Source organism: Oncorhynchus nerka, linkage group LG20, assembly GCF_034236695.1.
Source record: "Oncorhynchus nerka isolate Pitt River linkage group LG20, Oner_Uvic_2.0, whole genome shotgun sequence".
In the NCBI taxonomy this organism is placed as follows: Eukaryota; Metazoa; Chordata; class Actinopteri; order Salmoniformes; family Salmonidae; genus Oncorhynchus; species Oncorhynchus nerka.
The window spans coordinates 353,604-376,274 of NC_088415.1; the positions used below are offsets into that span (position 1 = coordinate 353,604).

Sequence of the window (22,671 nt, forward strand, 5' to 3'; positions counted from 1 at the left end):
GAAGCATCCGCTTGGCGTTTCCACTCACTACCAAATACGGAAGTGAGAGGAAGCCCACTGGCCGGTATTGGGAGAAGATGAAACGAAATGGATTTTGGCCGAAATTCTGCACATTTTCTCATCGATTAAACATTTGATTTCAATACAGTTTTCTATTCCCAAAACTAAAATCTGTTATGAAAAGAGTGGACTAAGTTTTGAAGAAGGAGTGCAAAGGCGCACTGCATTGAGTAGGCGTTTCCTAACGAAAATATGCAGATGAGGCTAAAATGTGCCAATAGGATCTCGCTAGCGCGTGCTTGGCTCTGCCCACTATGACCCATTTTCCATTGAAACGAGAGGCTGTGGTCTATCTTAGTTTATATGAATCTTTGAAGAAGAAAAATATGAAGATTATACGTCATCAACACGCGTCTCAACAAGCGGGAGTTTGAGAAGCGGAAGAAGTTTCTAAACAGCCTTTTCGTGAGTGAATAGCTACTTAACGTTACTAGCATTAATACTTTTCTCGGTTTAAATACATTTTAGATTGCTTTTGATACATCATTTTACATTAATGTTGCCTAGTTTGCTTCGGTAGCTAGCTTGCTGGCTTTGGCGTGTCCATCACTAGCTAGCTAGCTAACGTTACGCCAGCCAGAACGCTAATATTGTCGCCCCCCCCCCCCCCCCCCAGTCAGAGCCGTGATGTCTCAGAGAAAGAGAGCATCCAACACACAGAGCTCCCAGAACAAAGGAGTTCGGGTAACTAACAACACACCTACTTCATCTCTATACCTACATCATCCCCCCCCCTCTCCAGCATCTATAAAAAAAACATCCCTTTCTGATGATGATGATGATGATGATGCTGTTGATTTGTCTCTGTTAGTCCCAGCGTTGGGAGACGGTGCTAGGTGATGATGAGGATGACCCGTCCTTCACCCAGCCCAGTACGTCGCAGGTACAGAAGGGTCTGGACAGACTGACACCTGCTCAGGTCGACCTGAAGGTAATACACACACACACTCTATCTCTCATATCTCTCTCTTTCATATATCTTTCTCATCTCTCTCTTTCATATCTCTCTCTCATATCTCTCTCTCTTTCATCTCTCTCTCTTTCATCTCTCTTTCATATCTCTCTCTTTCATATCTCTCTCTCATATCTCTCTCTTTCATCTCTCTCTCTTTCATCTCTCTCTTTCATATCTCTGTTTCATATCTCTCTCTCATATCTCTCTCTTTCATATCTCTCTCTTTCATCTCTCTCTTTCATATCTCTGTTTCATATCTCTCTCTCATATCTCTCTCTTTCATATCTCTCTCTCTCGCTCATATCTCTCTCTCGCTCATATCTCTCATCTCTCTCTCTCTCACATATCTCTCTCTCTCTCTCTCACATATCTCTCTCTCACATATCTCTCTCTCTCACATATCTCTCTCTCTCTCTCACATATCTCTCTCTCTCACACATATCTCTCTCTCACACATATCTCTCTCTCACACATATCTCTCTCTCTCTCACACATATCTCTCTCTCTCACATATCTCTCTCTCACACACATATCTCTCTCTCACACATATCTCACACATATCTCTCTCTCTCTCACACATATCTCTCTCTCACATATCTCTCTCTCTCTCACACATATCTCTCTCTCTCTCTCACACATATCTCTCATATCTCTCTCTCTCACACACATATCTCTCTCTCACACACATATCTCTCTCTCTCTCTCACACATATCTCTCTCTCTCTCTCTCTCACACATATCTCTCTCTCTCTCACACATATCTCTCTCTCTCTCTCACACTCTCTCTCTCTCACACATATCTCTCTCTCTCTCACACATATCTCTCTCTCTCTCACATCTCTCTCTCTCTCTCTCACACTTATCTCTCTCTCTCTCTCTCACACTTATCTCTCTCTCTCTCTCACACATATCTCTCTCTCTCTCTCACACATATCTCTCTCTCTCTCTCACACATATCTCTCTCTCTCACACATATCTCTCTCTCTCACACATATCTCTCTCTCTCTCACACATATCTCTCTCTCTCTCACACATATCTCTCTCTCTCTCACACATATCTCTCTCTCTCACATATCTCTCTCTCTCTCTCACACATATCTCTCTCTCACATATCTCTCTCTCACACATATCTCTCTCTCACATATCTCTCTCTCACATATCTCTCTCTCTCACATCTCTCTCTCTCACATATATCTCTCTCACATATCTCTCTCTTTCACATATATCTCTCTCTCTCTCTCACATATCTCTCTCTCATATCTCTCTCTCATATCTCTCTCTCACTCATATCTCTCTCATATCTATCTCTTTCCCTAGACAGCTGAGGTTGTCCAGTTCATCTTCGTTAAGGACCAGAAAAAGTTCCCCATCCGCAGAGCAGGTAGGAGCTGATGAAACACTACAACTTCCTTCATGCTCCCTCACTGGGCTCCAACTACTTATGCTTTATAAACAATGTCTTAGCCAGTCGTGCCAACGAAAAGGTACTAATTCAATTAGGGCTGTCCCCGACAAAAAAAAAAATCTTTGTCGACCAAGGGTCTGTTATTTCAACCAATCCATTGGTCAAAATGTTAAAATATGTATTTTTCCATATAGACACATCCTCTGTGTTGTAATCAAATCAACTATATGCACTGAGCTTGTCTGATGTTTTAAGCCAGTTCTAATTAGTTTTTTGGGAGCACAGATTCTCTCTCTGTGCTTTGGCTCCAACAATAAGTACCTTGGTCTTGATTTAGTTGATACAGTCTAATAATTTATCCGTGGAGCTAAAACCTGTTTTCTCTTTGTCATTATGGGGTATTGTGTGTAAATTGAGGAAAAAATATATTTTAGTCTATTTTAAAATAAGCCTGAAACTAAACAAAATGTGGAAAAAGTTAAGGGGTCTGAATACTTTCTGAATGTACTGTACATTACCCCTTGCCAGTGTTATCAGAAAGCAGAGTATTGATTTTCACTGCTACGCAGATGATACTGAACTTTACATTTCTGTGTAACCAGAGGATTTTAGCTCCACAGATAAATTATTAGACTGTATTTGTGATTAAAATTATTGGATGGCTCACACTTCTTCCAGCTAAATCTAGATAAGGCCGAGGAACTTATTGTTGGAGCCAAAGCACAGAGAGAATCTGGCCGCACATTTTAATGGGCAATGAAGATAAAACACCAGGTAAAAAACGAGATGCTATATTAGATCCTGAACTCAATTTTGAATCACACAGTTTCTAGTTACTATGCCCCCAGCCTCTAGTTACTACGCCCGCAGCCTTTAGTTACTACGCCTCTAGTTACTATGCCCCCCAGCCTCTAGTTACTATGCCCCCCAGCCTCTAGTTACTATACCCCCCAGCCTCTAGTTACTGCGCCCCCAGCCTCTAGTTACTGCGCCCCCAGCCTCTAGTTACTGCGCCCGCAGCCTCTAGTTACTATGCCCCCAGCCTCTAGTTACTGCGCCCCCAGTCTCTAGTTACTATGCCCCCAGCCTCTAGTTACTATGCCCCCAGCCTCTAGTTACTATGCCCCCAGCCTCTAGTTACTATGCCCCCAGCCTCTAGTTTCTATGCCCCCAGCCTCTAGTTTCTATGCCCCCAGCCTCTAGTTACTGCGCCCCAGCCTCTAGTTACTGCGCCCCAGCCTCTAGTTACTATGCCCCCAGCCTCTAGTTACTATGCCCCCAGTCTCTAGTTACTGCGCCCCAGCCTCTAGTTACTGCGCCCCAGCCTCTAGTTACTATGCCCCCAGCCTCTAGTTACTATGCCCCCAGCCTCTAGTTACTATGCCCCCAGCCTCTAGTTACTATGCCCCCAGCCTCTAGTTACTATGCCCCCAGTCTCTAGTTACTATGCCCCCAGCCTCTAGTTACTATGCCCCCAGCCTCTAGTTACTATGCCCCCAGTTTCTAGTTACTATGCCCCCAGCCTCTAGTTACTGCGCCCCCAGCCTCTAGTTACTATGCCCCAGTTTCTAGTTACTATACCCCCAGCCTCTAGTTACTGCGCCCCCAGCCTCTAGTTACTATGCCCCCAGTTTCTAGTTACTATGCCCCCAGTTTCTAGTTACTATGCCCCCAGTTTCTAGTTACTATGCCCCCAGTTTCTAGTTACTATACCCCCAGCCTCTAGTTACTATACCCCCAGCCTCTGGAATAGCCTGCCAATAACCTGAGGGGGACTGAAACTGTGGACATATTTTAAAGAGATCTTAAAACACCTTTTCTTGAGCTTTGATTTTACTTCGTGTGCTTTTTAGTCGTTCAGTTTTTATTCCTTTGTTTGTGTAATGAATGTTTAAGTTTAGCATTTTTGTAGTTTTATTCATTTTTGACCTGTGAAACACATTGTGTTGCATTCCATGTCTGAAATGTGCTGTATAAATAAAGCTTGATTTGATCTCCTCTCTCTCTTCCCGTACCCTCTCTTTTCCCCTCTATTCTCCCCACCTCTCTCTCTCTATCTCCATCCCCTTCTCTCCTTTCCCCTCTATTCTCCCCACCTCTCTCTCTCTCCATCCCCTTCTCTCTTTTCCCCTCTATTCTCCCCACCTCTCTCTCTCTCTGTCCATCCCCTTCTCTCTTTTCCCCTCTATTCTCCCCACCTCTCTCTCTCTCCATCCACTTCTCTCTTTTCCCCTCTATTCTCCCCACCTCTCTCGCTCTCTCTCTCTCCATCCCCTTCTCTCTTTTCCCCTCTATTCTCCCCCCTCGCCCCCCTCTCCAGACATCGTGAAACATGTTGTGAAGGAGTACAGGAACATCTACCCTGAGATTATAAAGAGGGTGGGATGTGTTTTTGAGACCGTGTTTGGTCTGAAGCTGGTGGAGATCGACTCTAAGAACCACGTCTACATCCTCATCAACAAACTGGAGCAGCTAGAGGGAGAATCTCTCAACATGTAGGTCACTGTGTGGAAAGACTAGAGGGAGAATCTCTCAACATGTAGGTCACTGTGTGGAAAGACTAGAGGGAGAATCTCAACATGTAGGTCACTGTGTGGAAAGACTAGAGGGAGAATCTCTCAACATGTAGAAGCACGGTGGCTAGGAAATACTCCCTAGAAAGGCCAAAACCTAGGAAGAAACCTAGAGAGGAACCAGGCTATGTGGGGTGGCCAGTCCTCTTCTGGCTGTGCCGGGTGGAGATTATAACAGAACATGGCCAAGATGTTCAAACGTTCATAAATGACCAATATGGTAAAATAATAATAATCACAGTAGTTGTCGAGGGTGCAGCAAGTCAGCACGTCGGCGGTTCGTTGTTCCAGTGCCTTTCCGTTCACCTTCACACTCCTGGACCAGACTACTCTCAATCATAGGACCTACTGAAGAGATGAGTCTTCAGTAAAGACTTAAAGGTTGAGACCGAGTTTGCGTCTCTGACATGGGTAGGCAGACCATTACACAGAAATGGAGCTCTATAGGAGAAAGCCCTGCCTCCAGCTGTTTACTTAGAAATTCTAGGGACAATAAAGAGGCCTGCGTCTTGTGACCGTAGCATACGTGTAGGTATGTACGGAAGGACCAAATCGGAAAGATAGGTAAGAGCAAGCCCAGGAAGGTTAGCAGTAAAACCTTCGTATCAACAGGAAGCCAGTGTAGAGAGGCTAGAACTGGAGTAATATGATCACATTGTTTGGTTCTAGTCAGGATTCTAGCAGCCGTGTTTATCACTAACTGAAGTTTATTTAGTGCTTTATCCGGGTAGCCGGAAAGTAGAGCATTGCAGTTACCACCTTCGTGAGTGCAGTCTCAGTGCTATGATGGGGTCTAAAACCAGACTGTTTGCATTTCGTATGCATTATTTGTCTTCAGGAAGGCAGTGAGTTGCTGTGCAACAGCTTTTTATTTTTATTTTGAGAGGAATGGGAGATTCTTAAAGGCCAATCGTTTTTTATATTTTCTGGGTCAAGGTTTGGCTTTTTCAAGAGGCTTTATTTATTACTGCCACTTTTAGTGAGTTTGGTACACATCCAGTGGATAGAGAGACGTTTATTATGTTCAACATAGGAGGGCCAAGCACAGGAAGCAGCTCTTTCAGTAGTTTAGTTGGAATAGGGTCCAGTATGTAGCTTGAAGGTTTAGAGGCCATGATTATTTTCATCAATGTGTCAAGAGATATAGTACTAAAACACTTGAGTGTCTCCCTTGGTCCTGACAGAGCTGTGCAGACTCAGGACAACTGAGCTTTGGAGGAATACGCAGATTTAAAGAGGAGTCCGTAATTTGCTTTCTAATGATCATGATCTTTTCTTTATGAATTAATCACTGCTGAAATGAAAGCCATCCTCTCTTGGGGAATGTTGTTTTTTGTTAGCTTTGCGACAGTATCAAAAATACATTTTGGATTGTTCTTATTTTCCTCAATAAGTTTGAAAAATAGGATGATCGAGCAGCAGTGAGGGCTCTTCGGTACTGCACGGTACTGTCTTTCCAAGCTAGTCAGAAGACTTCCAGTTTGGTGGAGCAGCAGTAGGGGCTCTTCGGTACTGCACGGTACTGTCTTTCCAAGCTAGTCAGAAGACTTCCAGTTTGGTGGAGCAGCAGTAGGGGCTCTTCGGTACTGCACGGTACTGTCTTTCCAAGCTAGTCAGAAGACTTCCAGTTTGGTGGAGCAGCAGTAAGGGCTCTTCGATACTGCACGGTACTGTCTTTCCAGGCTAGTCGGATGACATGCAGTTTGGTGGAGCAGCAGTAGGGGCTCTTCGGTACTGCACGGTACTGTCTTTCCAAGCTAGTCGGATGACATGCAGTTTGGTGGAGCAGCAGTAGGGGCTCTTCGGTACTGCACGGTACTGTCTTTCCAAGCTAGTCGGATGACATGCAGTTTGGTGGAGCAGCAGTAGGGGCTCTTCGGTACTGCACGGTACTGTCTTTCCAAGCTAGTCGGATGACATGCAGTTTGGTGGAGCAGCAGTAGGGGCTCTTCGGTACTGCACGGTACTGTCTTTCCAAGCTAGTCGGATGACATGCAGTTTGGTGGAGCAGCAGTAAGGGCTCTTCGGTACTGCACGGTACTGTCTTTCCAAGCTAGTCGGATGACATGCAGTTTGGTGGAGCAGCAGTAGGGGCTCTTCGGTACTGCACGGTACTGTCTTTCCAAGCTAGTCGGATGACATGCAGTTTGGTGGAGCAGCAGTAGGGGCTCTTCGGTACTGCACGGTACTGTCTTTCCATGCTAGTCGGAAGACTTCCAGTGTGGTGTGGAGCCATTTTCTGTATACCAGGGAGGTAGTTTCTTATGAGAAATGTTTTGGAGTTTTTAGGGGTGTGACTGCATCTTGTGTATTGCAGTTTTGAGCAGCAGTTAGGTGGTTAACTGATGTTTGTACTCAACGCTAGTCGGATGACATGCAGTCTGGAAGGAGCAGCAGTAGGGGCTTTGGGTACTCCAAGCATTTATAGCACAACTTTTGATGTCGGATGACATGCAGTTTGGTGGAGCATAGGGGCTCTTCGGTACTGCAAAACTGTCTTTCCGATTAGTCGGATGACATGCAGTTTGGTGAGCAGCAGTAGGGGCTCTGTGATAGTGCAGTACCGTCTTTCCAGAGCATAGTTGGACAACACCCAGTTTGGTGGAGCAGCAGTAGGGGCCTTTACTGCACGGTACTGTGGACTTTTCCATCGGATGACATGCAGTTTGGTGGAGCAGATTAGGGGCTCTTCTGTACTGCACTACTGTTTTCCAAGCTAGTCGGATGACATGCAGTTTGGTGGAGCAGCAGTAGGGGCTCTTCGGTACTGCACGGTACTGTCTTTCCAAGCTAGTCGGATGACATGCAGTTTGGTGGAGCAGCAGTAAGGGCTCCAGATTTGCCTGTAAACTGTCTTAAAAAGCTAGTCGGATGACTGCAGTTTGTGGAGCAGCAGTAAGGGCTCTTCAGGAGGCCTGCACGGTACTGTCTTTAAAAGCTAGTCGGATGACATGCAGTTTGGGAGCAGCAGTAGGGGCTCTTCGGTACTGCACAGGAGGTCTTTCCAAGCTAGTCAGAAGACTTCCAGTTTGGTGGAGCAGCAGTGAGGGCGCTTATACTGCACAGGAGGCCTTTCCAAGCTAGTAAGAAGACTTCCAGTTTGGTGGAGCAGCAGTAGGGGCTCTTCATGACTGCACGGTACTGTCTTTCCAAGCTAGTCGGATGACATGCAGTTTGGTGGAGCAGCAGTGGGCTCTTCGGTACTGCACGGTACTGTCTTTCCAGCTAGTCGGATGACGGGGCAGTTTGGTCAGCAGTAGGGGCTCAGGTACTGCACGGTACTGTCTTTCCAACTAGGGGATGACATGCAGTTTGTGGAGCAGCAGTAAGGGCTCTTCGGTACTGTCTTTCCAAGCTAGTCGGATGACATGCAGTTTGGTGGAGCAGCAGTAGGGGCTCTTCAGGTACTGCACGGTACTGTCTTTCCAAGCTAGTCGGATGACATCACTGCACGGTACTGTCTTTCCAATTAGTCGGATGACATGCAGATGGAGCAGCAGTAAGGGCTCTTCGGTACTGCACGGTAACTGTCTTTCCAAGCTAGTCGGATGAATGCAGTTTGGTGGAGCAGCAGTAAAAGTGCACGGTATCACTGTCTTTCCAAGCTAGTCGGATGACATGCAGTTTGGTGGAGCAGCAGTAGGGGCTCTTCGGTATTCACGGTACTGTCTTTCCAAGCAGTCGGATGACATGCAGTTTGTGGAGCAAACCTAGGTACTGCACGGTACTGTCTTTCCAAGCTAGTCGGATGACATGCAGTTTGGTGGAGCAGCAGTAGGGGCTCTTCGGTACTGCACGGTACTGTCTTTCCATGCTAGTCGGAAGACTTCCAGTGTGGTGTGGAGCCATTTTCTGTATACCAGGGAGGTAGTTTCTTATGAGAAATGTTTTTTGTTTTTAGGGGTGTGACTGCATCTTGTGTATTGCGCAAAGTTAAATTGAGTTCCTCAGTTAGGTGGTTAACTGATGTTTGTACTCTGACGTCCTTGTGTAGGTGGAGGGAGTCTGGAAGGGCATCTAGGAATCTTTGGGTTGTCCAAGAATTTATAGCACAACTTTTGATGCTCCTTGGTTGGGGTCTGAGCAGATTATTTGTTGCGATTGCAAATGTAATAAAATGGTGGTCCGATTTGTCCACTGGACAAAACTAGTATGACTGTGACAGAGTAGAGTATGACTGTGATAGTGAGTAGGTCCAGAGACATGTTGGACAAAACCCACTGAGTCGATGATGGCTCCGAAAGCCTTTTGGAGTGGGTCTGTGGACTTTTCCATGTGAATATTAAAGTCACCAAAGATTAGAATATTATCTGCTATGACTACAAGGTCCGAAAGGAATTCAGGGAACTCAGTGAGGAACGCTGTATATGGCCCAGGAGGCCTGTAAACAGTAGCTATAAAAAGTGAATTCAGGGAACTCAGTGAGGAACGCTGTATATGGCCCAGGAGGCCTGTAAACAGTAGCTATAAAAAGTGAATTCAGGGAACTCAGTGAGGAACGCTGTATATGGCCCAGGAGGCCTGTAAACAGTAGCTATAAAAAGTGAATTCAGGGAACTCAGTGAGGAACGCTGTATATGGCCCAGGAGGCCTGTAAACAGTAGCTATAAAAAGGGATTGAGTAGGTAGGCGGCATACATTTCATGACTAGAAGCTCAAAATACGTAAATGTCGGTTTTTATTTTGTAAAGTGAAATTTGCTATCGTAAATGTTAGCAACACCTCCGCCTTCACGGGATGCGCGGGGGATATGGTCACTAGTGTAGCCAGGAGGTGAGGCCTCATTTAACACAGTAAATTCATCAGGCTTAAGCCATGTTTCAGTCAGGCCAATCACATCAAGATTATGATCAGTGATTAGTTCATTGACTATAACTGCCTTTGAAGTGAGGGATCTAACATTAAGTAGCCCTATTTTGAGATGTGAGGTATCATGATCTCTTTCAATAATGGCAGTTATGGAGAAGGTCTTTATTCTCGCGAGATTGCTAAGGCGAACACCGCTGTGTTTAGTTTTGCCAAACCTAGGTCAAGGCACAGACACAGTCTCAATGTGTGTGTGTGTGTTTGTTTACAGGAGTCCCAGTAATCCAAAGACAGGTCTACTCTTCGTAATCCTCAGCATCGTCTTCATGAAGGGGGGTGTGGTCAAGGAGAGTGAGTGTTCCGTTGGCTTTGTCCCAATTCTGACACCAGTGTAGCCAATGGGGGGGCCACAACTCAATTTTTTTGTAAAAAAAATACATATATTTGGCAATTCTTGTCTGTCTGTCCCCCACTTATTGATGACATCACAGTGTCGTGTGTATGCCCCTTCTCCTCACTGAGATGTCCCATCATGCTTTGTGTTTGTAGGTATGGTGTGGAACACACTGAAGAAGCTGAGAGTTGATCAAGGGTAAGTCTGTGTGGATCATGGGTTCCTTCACTGTCCCCATCACCAGGTTTGATCATCACGAGCCAGTTGTGGAGTGAGATTAAAGTCTGATCTGTGTGTTGACTGTTTTGACCCACCCAGGGAGAGACACGAGATTTTTGGAGACGTGAAGAAGGTCGTTACTGATGAGTTTGTCCGTCAGAGGTGAGTCTCTCTCGACCCTGAATGGGTAATGTGTGGTAAGGGTTAACCCTAACCCTGAATGGGTAATGTGTGGTAAGGGTTAACCCTAACCCTAACCCTGAATGGGTAATGTGTGGTAAGACATGAGTTGTGAACTCGTATACCAGTTCACCTGGTGTGATGGTCGGTTGTATTGTCTGGGTGTGATGGTCGGTTGTATTGTCTGGGTGTGATGGTCGGTTGTATTGTCTGGATGTGATGGTCTGTTGTATTGTCTGGGTGTGGTGGTCGGTTGTATTGTCTGGGTGTGATGGTCGGTTGTATTGTCTGGATGTGATGGTCTGTTGTATTGTCTGGGTGTGGTGGTCGGTTGTATTGTCTGGGTGTGATGGTCGGTTGTATTGTCTGGGTGTGATGGTCGGTTGTATTGTCTGGGTGTGATGGTCTGTTGTATTGTCTGGATGTGATGGTCTGTTGTATTGTCTGGGTGTGATGGTCGGTTGTATTGTCTGGGTGTGATGGTCTGTTGTATTGTCTGGGTGTGATGGTCGGTTGTATTGTCTGGGTGTGATGGTCTGTTGTATTGTCTGGGTGTGATGGTCTGTTGTATTGTCTGGATGTGATGGTCTGTTGTATTGTCTGGGTGTGTACCATAGTCATGACTATCTAACCTGTCTATACCACAGGACAGTAGTAGGAAGATGAGAACCTGTCTATACCACAGGACAGTAGTAGGAAGATGAGAACCTGTCTATACCACAGGACAGTAGTAGGAAGATGAGAACCTGTCTATACCACAGGACAGTAGTAGGAAGATGAGAACCTGTCTATACCACAGGACAGTAGTAGGAAGATGAGAACCTGTCTATACCACAGGACAGTAGTAGGAAGATGAGAACCTGTCTATACCACAGGACAGTAGTAGGAAGATGAGAACCTGTCTATACCACAGGACAGTAGTAGGAAGATGAGAACCTGTCTATACCACAGGACAGTAGTAGGAAGATGAGAACCTGTCTATACCACAGGACAGTAGTAGGAAGATGAGAACCTGTCTATACCACAGGACAGTAGTAGGAAGATGAGAACCTGTCTATACCACAGGACAGTAGTAGGAAGATGAGAACTGAGACCACATCACTGTCAGCACCTCCTTCCACTCCTCACATTTTAAACGTTATACTACGTGTGTGACCAGGGTGACGTGAGTATCTGTATGATAACCAGACTGTGAGTATCTGTATGATAACCAGACTGTGAGTATCTGTATTGATAACCAGACTGTGAGTATCTGTATTGATAACCAGACTGTGAGTATCTGTATTGATAACCAGACTGTGAGTATCTGTATTGATAACCAGACTGTGAGTATCTGTATGATAACCAGACTGTGAGTATCTGTATGATAACCAGACTGTGAGTATCTGTATTGATAACCAGACTGTAGTAGGAAGATGATAACCAGAGACTGTGAGTATCTGTATTGATAACCAGACTGTGAGTATCTGTATTGATAACCAGACTGTGAGTATCTGTATTGATAACCAGACTGTGAGTATCTGTATGATAACCAGACTGTGAGTATCTGTATGATAACCAGACTGTGAGTATCTGTATGATAACCAGAGACTGTGAGTATCTGTATGATAACCAGAGACTGTGAGTATCTGTATTGATAACCAGACTGTGAGTATCTGTATTGATAACCAGACTGTGAGTATCTGTATTGATAACCAGACTGTGAGTATCTGTATTGATAACCAGACTGTTAGTATCTGTATGATAACCAGACTGTGAGTAGGTGACTTTATAAAATGTGCTGATCTGTTCTTGGACCTCTGGTGTTTTTCTAAATACTTTTTACCCGTCAGTTGATTCAACTCTCCGTAAAGTGAATGGACTAAACCTGTGTGTGTGTGTAGGTACCTGGAGTATGTGCGTATCCCACACACAGAGCCGTTGGAGTTTGAGTTCCGTTGGGGTCAGAGGGCAGACATGGAGGTGTCAAAGGTTAAACTACTGGAGTTCATTGGACAGGTGAGACACTGCCGCATCCCGGGGTAGGGTTAGTCTACACACCCCTTGTTGTTCATCACTAGAAGGCAGTTTACAGGTCTTGTTGTTTGATTGTCAAGCCGATATGAGTCAAATCTGTAACTAGGCCCATCAGGAACATTCACTGTCTTGGTAAATCAACTCCAGTGTTTATTCAGTGCACTTGGAAAGTATTCAGACCCCTTGACATTTTCCACATTTTGTTACGTTACAGCCTTATTCTAAAATTGATTAAATTAATCTACATACAATTCCCAATAATGACAAATAGGAAGTAGATTTTTTGAAATTTTAGCAAATGTATTACAAATAAAAAAAACTGAAAAACCTTATTTACATAAGTATTCAGACCCTTTGCTTTGAGACTTGAAATTGAGCTCAGGTACATCCTGTTTCCATTGATCATCCTTCAGATGTTTCTACATCTTGATTGGAGTCCACCTGTGGTAAATTAAATTGGATTGGACATGATTGATTTGGAAAGGCACACACCTGTCTATATATGGTCCCACAGTTGACAGTGTATGTCAGAGCAAAAACCAAGCCATGAGGTTGAAGGAATTGTCTGTAGAGATCTGGCACAGATCTGGGGAAGGGTACAAAACATTTCTGCAGCATTGAAGATCCCCAAGAACACAGTGGCCTCCATCATTCTTAAATTAAAGACGTTTGGAACCACCAAGACTCTTCCTAGAGCTGGCCGCCCGGCCAAACTGAGCAATCGGGGGAGAAGGACCTTGGTCAGGGAGGTGACCAAGAAACTGATCGTCACTCTGACAGAGCTCCAGAGTTCCTCTGTTGAGATGGGAGAATCTTCCAGAAGGACAATCATGTCTGCAGCCCTCCACCAATCAGGCCTTTATGGTAGAGTGACCAGACTGAAGCCACACCTCAGTAAAAGGCACATGACAGCCCGCTTGGAGTTTGCCAAAAGGCACCTAAAGGACTAAACACTAAACAATTTAATCAATTTTAGAATAAGACTAACGTAACAAAAACACAGTATAATTCTATGTGTGGAGTACAGGGATGGGGTAGTTAATCATGTTTGCATAATAAGTTGCATTGACTCATTCTGTGTTAAATAATAGTGACTATTTGTTAAGCACATTTTTTCTCCTCAACGTATTTAGACTTGCCATAACAAAGTGGTTGAATACTTATCGACTCAAGACATTTCAGCTTTTCATTTCTTATTATTACAAATAAAATGTCACTTTGACTTTCTGGGGTGTGGTGTGTAGATGAGTGATACAACATCTCAATGTAATCCATTTTAAATTCAGGCTGTAACACAACAACGTGGAAAAGTCAAGCGGTGTGAACACTTTGTAGGCGCTGTCTCGTCATTGAGCAGCTCAAGCAGAACAGTTGCTGTGGAAACGCGCACACTGAGAGCCGCCATGTGGAGCGAGCTGCCCAGGGAGAGATCGCGTGACGGAGCGGCTGATGTGTTATTAACGGAGGAAGTTATTTCTGGTTTCGGCTGGGCTTTGCCTTAAATTTGGCAGAGGCAAACAGGCCAGGATAGTGTTGGGCCTGAACATCGGCGACATGGGTAGGGCTCGGGCTTAAAATTCAGGGCCGTTCAGGGCTCTACCTACTAGCTTCGTCTTCCTCAGGATCGTGCTCTTGTGTTTTAAATAACTCAACTGGCCAGTTTGCCTGTCTGTAAAGAGAAGGGCGGGCTGTACCCCTCTGATTGGATAGAGCCAAACTGTCTTTGATCACTCGCTTCATACTTCACCCGATAACTTCTCATTGCACTTTGTTCAACTCCTGACCCGCAACTCTCCACAACCACACAGCTACTGAGCACAACCACACAGCTACTGAGCACAACCACACAACTACTGAGCACAACCACACAGCTACTGAGCACAACCACACAACTACTGAGCACAACCACACAACTACTGAGCACAACCACACAACTACTGAGCACAACCACACAACTACTGAGCACAACCACACAGCTACTGAGCACAACCACACAACTACTGAGCACAACCACACAACTACTGAGCACAACCACACAACTACTGAGCACAACCACACAGCTACTGAGCACAACCACACAGCTACTGAGCACAACCACACAACTACTGAGCACAACCACACAACTACTGAGCACAACCACACAACTACTGAGCACAACCACACAACTACTGAGCACAACCACACAACTACTGAGCACAACCACACAACTACTGAGCACAACCACACAGCTACTGAGCACAACCACACAGCTACTGAGCACAACCACACAGCTACTGAGCACAACCACACAGCTACTGAGCACAACCACACAGCTACTGAGCACAACCACACAGCTACTGAGCACAACCACACAGCTACTGAGCACAACCACCAGCTACTGAGCACAACCATGCACAGCTATCACAAACACAGTCACTGAGCACAACCACACAACTACTGAGCACAACCACACAACTACTGAGCACAACCACACAACTACTGAGCACAACCACACAACTACTGAGCACAATTACTGATCACCACGCAACTACTGAACCAACTCTCCACAACCATGCAACTATCACTAACCAGTCACTACCACTACTACTGTAGACACTACCACTACTATAACCAGTCACTACCACTACTACTGTAGACACTACCACTACTATAACCAGTCACTACCACTACTATAACCAGTCACTACCACTACTATAACCAGTCACTACCACTACTATAACCAGTCACTACCACTACTATAACTATAACCAGTCACTACCACTACTATAACCAGTCACTACCACTACTATAACCAGTCACTACCACTACTATAACCAGTCACTAGCACTACTATAACCAGTCACTACCACTACTATAACCAGTCACTACCACTACTATAACTATAACCAGTCACTACCACTACTATAACCAGTCACTACCACTACTATAACCAGACACTACCACTACTATAACTATAACCAGTCACTACCACTACTATAACCAGTCACTACCACTACTACTGTAGACACTACCACTACTATAACCAGTCACTACCACAACTATAACCAGTCACTACCACTACTATAACCAGTCACTACCACAACTATAACCAGTCACTACCACTACTATAACCAGTCACTACCACTACTATAACCAGTCACTACCACTACTATAACCAGTCACTACCACTACTATAACCTGTCACTACCACTACTATAACCAGTCACTACCACTACTATAACCAGTCACTACCACTACTATAACTAACCAGTCACTACCACTACTATAACTAACCAGTCACTACCACTACTATAACTAACCAGTCACTACCACTACTATAACTAACCAGTCACTACCACTACTATAACTAACCAGTCACTACCACTACTATAACTAACCAGTCACTACCACTACTATAACTATAACCAGTCACTACCACTACTATAACCAGTCACTACCACTACTATAACTATAACCAGTCACTACCACTACTATAACTATAACCAGTCACTACCACTACTATAACTCACCAGTCACTGCCACTATTAAACAGCTAGCTAAACAGCTAGCTACCACACCACATTTTCTTCAGGAAATGTACTTTTCTAATTTTACAAATTTTTTTAAATGAATTTCTTTCACTTTGAAAATGTGGAGTAGATTGTGTAGATCAGTGGGGATTTATTTTTTAGTTTTAATCCATTTTTAGATTAAATTGGACATTTTAAGGCAACAGAATGTAAACCTTGCAAAGATGTGTGGACTTTCACTAGGTACTGTAGCTGTGTAACTGAGGTGGTCCTCTCTCCCGTCTGTTAGCTCCATGAACAGGATCCTCAGAGCTGGACTCAGCAGTACAGAGAAGCCACCGCCCCTCCTGCCACCCCGGCAGTTGTCACCTCTGCTAACACGAGCGCCAGTGTTAGCCAGAGATAGAGGGGGGTTGTGGGAAGTCATTCTGTGTGTTTGTTTAGTGTGTGTTCTACTCCAGTCTGTTTCTGTTGGACTGTTCTGTTAGTGAAACAATAACAGTAGAGAATCACACACCAGTTCATTCAGTCATTGTTATATTCATTTAAGGTGACATTGTTTTCATTTGTCAAGTTCAACAATAAAAATGATTTTATACAAATGTTATTTACCCTCAATGGGATTGACTTGCTTTTCTTTACTTTTACACACATCAAGACAATGTAGTTGTCTTGGTTATGCATAGTCCCAGTTTATTAGTAGCTGTGGGGTTAATTACTAAGATGCACGATACAACAAGCAGGTACAACATCAGTCAGTACACCCCAAAACGCTACACCTGTTTGACCCTCTGCCCCTCGTTGTGATCACCCCCCCCCCCCCCCCCCACCTTGTAGCTGAAGCTTCTGATATTATAATTAATGTATTTATATTAATTTATTTTCTAGTCTTTATTGGTGTTTATGGTTATAAAAGAAGGCTGAGACAGACTGACAGGATTTGCTTGGAGTCAATTCAGTTTTCAATCCAGGGACATCTTCTCATTGATTTCTATGGGGATTTTTCAACTCATGACCTAAAATGTTAATGACCCAAACCCTGACAGAAGCCCTGTTTATACCTGGTTCTAACATGTATATTTTGTCCTGACTTTGTCCCGATCTTGTCTGTTTGCACTTAGATCAGATAACAATGCATCTTTTAATCGTCTACACTGGTCTAAAAATGTGGGTACAATCAGAATGTGGACAAGTTAAGGACAAATGTTAGCACCAGGTATAAACGGGGCTCGACAGTCACCATCAGTTAGAGCTAGGTGGGAAAGGAGGTACACCTTTCGGCTCGGGCTTCTCTCCTGTCCATTTTTGCCCCACCCACTTTACAAAAGAGGATGCGTCCAGCTGATGCTCCTAGCGATGATTTAATAATGTCATGTTCTTTAAACGTTGGTTTGCACCCCACCATTAAACCCCACATCGCCCCTCATCATTCACCCAAGCGTTAGTCGCCCCTCATCATTCACCCCAAGCGTTAGTCACCCCTCATCATTCACCCCAAGCGTTAGTCGCCCCTCATCATTCACCCCAAGCGTTAGTCGCCCCTCATCATTCACCCCAAGCGTTAGTCGCCCCTCATCATTCACCCCAAGCGTTAGTCGCCCCTCATCATTCACCCCAAGCGTTAGTCGCCCCTCATCATTCACCCCAAGCGTTAGTCGCCCCTCATCATTCACCCCAAGCGTTAGTCACCCCTCATCATTCACCCCAGCGTTAGTCTGATGGTCATGTAAATGTTAGTTCTGACATTTCTTATCAACAATCTATAGCTGCTGTTGATCTAGCATACAGAAACATAAGGTGAAAGGTTTTCTAGGAACTAAAGTGTCTGGACTACTAGCCAGTACAGAGTGGAACCATATAGATTGTAATGATTATTATCATAGGATGACACACAGGAACCATAGTCTATATTCAATGAGAAAAGTTTACCGGCGATAGCTGACATACTCAAAGCTGATGTTTTGGAGGTGTCGGAGGTGGAAATCTGTTGGAGATGTCAAATCGGTGAGCAGCTGACTGTAATATTTGTGTTGTGGAGAAATGACCAGGCAGGAGACGGGAGTACAGTTAGTTGTCGTTTAGTCAAAAAAAAACCCTCGTGCTCTACAGTTCGCGGCATTCCAGTGCGCATGTGCATTTCCTATTAGGCGTAGTAACGTAACACTGCCGTAATGCATTACTGCTTAGTAACAGCACAGTAACTAATATAAACAGATGTAGATCCCAGATACTACACTCCTCCCCCATAGTGTTTAACTCCCAGAGAACAAGGTAAATATGTTAGGTAACTACTAATGCAATATCTGAACAATGCATTCTTAAACATTTTTCAACTACTGGGTTGAAGCAGACTTTTCAGAGCCCAGCACAAATCCAGGGATTATTCTGCCCCGAAGATGGAGTTTGTGTCCTAATAACTAACCCAGGTAATGTCCTTTTTCTTTCCTTTTATCTAGGACATATTAAAGTGTTTGTTTTACTGTCCGTTACCTCCTTAACCAGCTCAACTCACAGGTCAAGCTTTTGAGGTGCCCTTCGCTCTCGAATAGGATATCTCCGCTCCTCCTGGGCTTCCTGTGGTGGGCCAGGTTCGGGTGGAAGGTCAGGCTCTGTCTCTTCCGTACGACCACAGTCAGGAGAATAGTCCTGGGGGTCGTTATTGTTCTTGTTCTCTCGGCATGTCTCTGCTGGGGCGTTGGACCGTAGCAGATGATCCACATGAACGTTGACCTGGCGATGACCAATTTGGACTTGGTAAGTCAAAGGTCCTCTGCGTTGCAAGATCACACCTGAGTTCCACAGGCGCTTGGGGTGTCTGAAATCACGTACCATCACCCTCTCTTCCTCTTTGAATTCTCTGACAGTCTTTGAGTGTCTGTCATGAGCTTTCTTCTCAATTTGAGCATCATTTTTCTCACTTGGTGACAGAGTCCGTGATGCAAATGCAATAGGGTGTTCTTCACCTGACGGTAGAACATGTGAGATGACGGCTCCTACTCCGTATGGAGATGCATCACACGCGAGTCTCAGCTTCATCTCTGTGTTATAGTGGGCAAGCCACTTGCTCTTTAGCAGACGCTGTTTGCAAGTCTTGAATGCTTCTTCGCATTGTGGGGACCAATTCCACTTTGTATCGGCCTGCAGCAGTTGGGGAAGCGGATGCAACAATGTGGACAAGTTTGCCACAAACTTTCCGTAATAGTTCAGGAGCCCCAAAAATGACCTCAGCTCTGAGATATTTGTGGGTGCTGGAGCGTTTACGATTGCTTCCACCTTGCTGTTGGTTGGGTGCAGGCCTTGTGCATCAATCTTGTATCCGAGATACTCCACTGAGTCCTGGAGGAACTCACACTTGCTGCGTTTCATTCTCACTCCGTATTTCTCCAGTCTTGACATCACTTTGTCCAGCACTACAAGGTGCTCTCCAATGGTTGGTGCTGACACGAGGATGTCGTCCATGAAGCACACAACATGGCCTATACCGTCCAAGATCTGATCCATTGTTTGTTGGAATATCGCTGGAGCTGTCGAGATTCCATAGGCCAAGCGATTGAATCTGAATAGCCCCTTGTGTGTATTGATGGTCAGATACTGTTCTGACTCCGGATCCAGCTTCAGTTGCTGATAAGCGAATGCCAGGTCCAGCTTACTGAAAACCTTCCCACCAGGTAGAGTGGCAAACAGATCTTCAGCGTTTGGTAGTGGATATTCGTCTGGTAGTATGCAGCGATCTACTGTGACCTTGTAGTCACCGCACATTCTGACGGTCTTGTCTTTCTTTGGGACTACAACAATCGGAGCGGCCCAGTCGCTCCTCGCTACTTTCGTTATTATGTTATTCTTCTGTAGGCGGTCCAGTTCCTTCTCTACTGCTTCCTTAAGAGCATAGGGAACTGGACGTGGTTTGTGAAAGATAGGCTTGGTTCCTTCTTGCACTCTGACTTTTGCTGTGAAGTCTTGTATTTCACCGTAGCCATCTTTAAAAAGTTCTCTGTGCTTCTCCAGCATGTTAGTGAGTGTAGCCTGACTCACTGGTTTGTCATTTCTCAGACTGAAGATTTCTCCCCAGTTCAACTTGATCTTTTGTAGCTAGTTTCTGCCTAGCAAGGCTGATTTTTCTCCTTTAACAATGACAAGCGGTAGCGTCCACTCCTTCCCCTCATACCGGACTGGTACCTGGATCTGCCCTAACACAGGAATAGTGTCACCAGTGTATGAAGAAAGGCGGATGGACGCGGGCTGAAGAGGGCACTCTTTCAGTTTTTCTTTGTAGAGTCTCTCTGGAACCAGGGATACAGACGCTCCGGTGTCCAGCTGCATTTTTACTGGTTTTCCCGCTAACTCCATGTTGAGATAGACTCCATCTTTTAGTTGTTGAGCTGTGTACACTGTGAACAGTTCCACTACTGTTTCAGTTGTACCTTCCTCTTCTTGTGCTGCGTCTGACACTTTGTGCACTCTTGCTGTGCGTTCCGAGGCTTTACACACTCTCTGTAAATGTCCAACCTTTCCACAATTGTGGCACTTTTCCTTTTGGAATCGACATTCACTGTGCTGATGATTATCTCCCCCACATCTGTAGCAACTTGGCTTAGACCTTTGAGATGTGGGCTGCTTTGTTCTTGTGTAACCTTGAGAATGGGACTGAAAAAAGTGTGACTTTTGTGAGCTTTTTTCACCACGTGCATCACTGACCTTGTGAACACCTTTCTGACGTTCTGCATGTCCCGATAGCTCAATAGTATCCCTGTGGGCAAGCTCGAGTCCAAGTGCTATATCACAGGCTTTCTTAAAGGTCAGGTCCTTCTCTGACAGAAGCCTTCTGTGATATGCTTCACCTGTGAGACCACATACAAACTTGTCTCGGAGAGCATCATCAAGAAATCGTGCAAACTCACATGTACTTGCCAGCCTTTTCAAAGCAAGGATGTAGTCAGCCACGGTTTCCCCTTGACTCTGGTGACGTTGGTAAAATCTGAAACGTTCTGCAATGAGAATTGGCTTAGGCTTGAAATACCTTGAAAGAGTTTCAGTCACTTCTGCATAGTTCAACTCCACTGCTTTCATTGGTTCAATGAGACCTTTCAGCAATCCATACTCAGTTGGACCCAAAACACTGAGAAATATGTCTGCTTTCTTTCCATCTTTGATTTCATTTGCAGCCAGCCAACGCTCCAAATAGGAATCAAAATCCTCTTTTGTAGCCTCAAACTCTGGTACTCGACCAATGGTTGCCATTTTCACAGTTAATTGTTCAGTTTACTTATATTCCTTAATTTTCTGAATATTCATCTACTTCTTCACTTCAGAAGTTTCTGCAATTACTTCATTCACTGCACTCATTTGTATTAATGTACACACCGTGTTACGTCCCTTCTTCCTTTTTTTTCCTTCCTTGACAATATTTCTCCACTGAGATCGCCTAATTTCAATGGGTTCAATGACAGTTTCTTTTATTTAACCACCAGAGGGCAGTGTCGCTATTCTGGACTCCAATAGTCTTGCTACTTGGCAGCTCCTGAATACTGTACTAGCAGTGCTAGCCTACTCTACTGGCGAAAGAAAATAAAAAATAACTGACGAATTACATACTTTTTTTGAGTTTCATTACTCACGCAACATTCTTCCCTTCAAGCAATGTCCGTTTATGTAGTTTAATCACCTCGTCGCCACTGTAATATTTGTGTTGTGGAGAAATGACCAGGCAGGAGACGGGAGTAGTTAGTTGTCGTTTAGTCAAAAAACCCCTCGTGCTCTACAGTTCGCGGCATTCCAGTGCGCATGTGCATTTCCTATTAGGTGTAGTAACGTAACACTGCCGTAATGCATTACTGCTTAGTAACAGCACAGTAACTAATATAAACAGATGTAGATCCCAGATACTACACTGACCTTGCGATCACTGTAATGAAGCCACACCCCCCACTCGCGTTAGAAATTCAAAAGGAGAAAGTGTAGCTATATAGAAATAATGATGCTCAAATTAATCATTACACTAAATAATAATTATCCTAACGGAGGAGTAGATTACATATATCATCCTAATGGAGGAGTAGATTACATCCATCATCCTAATGGAGTAGATTACATCTATCATCCATCATCCTAATAGGAGTAGATTACATCTATCATCCTAATGGAGGAGTAGATTACATCTATCATCCTAATAGGAGTAGATTACATCTATCATCCTAATGGAGGAGTAGATTACATCTGTCATCCTGAAGGAGATGTAGATTACATCTATCATCCTAATGGAGTAGTATGTTACATCTATCATCCTAATGGAGTAGTATGTTACATCAATCATCCTAATGGAGTAGTATGTTACATCAATCATCCTAATGGAGTAGTATGTTACATCAATCATCCTAATGGAGTAGTATGTTACATCAATCATCCTAATGGAGTAGTATGTTACATCAATCATCCTAATGTGCCGCCCTGATGTGTTCTCTACAACATTCTATTGTTGCAGTGGCATCATTTCAGCTGAACCTGTTGGAAAAACTTACCATGTTCGTATTGTTGAGGAGAAAGTGTGATAGACAGCA

General features: G+C 44.5%; 1 protein-coding gene across 1 annotated transcript; it reads left to right on the plus strand.

Moving 5' to 3' along the window:
- Nucleotides 1–357: 357 nt before the first annotated feature.
- ndnl2 (necdin-like 2) lies at nt 358–16,724 on the plus strand. Its single transcript, XM_065005106.1, has 10 exons — nt 358–465; nt 677–744; nt 872–991; nt 2,333–2,396; nt 4,741–4,915; nt 10,071–10,150; nt 10,349–10,391; nt 10,512–10,574; nt 12,476–12,590; nt 16,407–16,724. Exons 2-10 carry the CDS (start codon nt 688–690, stop codon nt 16,521–16,523), a joined length of 834 nt encoding a protein of 277 aa, XP_064861178.1. The 5' UTR covers nt 358–465; nt 677–687; the 3' UTR covers nt 16,524–16,724.
- The last annotated feature ends 5,947 nt before the right edge of the window (nt 16,725–22,671 follow it).

Coding starts and splice junctions, on each gene's coding strand:
- ndnl2 (XM_065005106.1), top strand. CDS start 688: ATGTCTCAGAGAAAGAGAGCATCCAACACACAGAGCTCCCAGAACAAA. Junction 992..2,332: donor CTGCTCAGGTCGACCTGAAG/GTAATACACACA, acceptor CTCTTTCCCTAG/ACAGCTGAGGTTGTCCAGTT. Junction 10,392..10,511: donor AAGCTGAGAGTTGATCAAGG/GTAAGTCTGTGT, acceptor TGACCCACCCAG/GGAGAGACACGAGATTTTTG.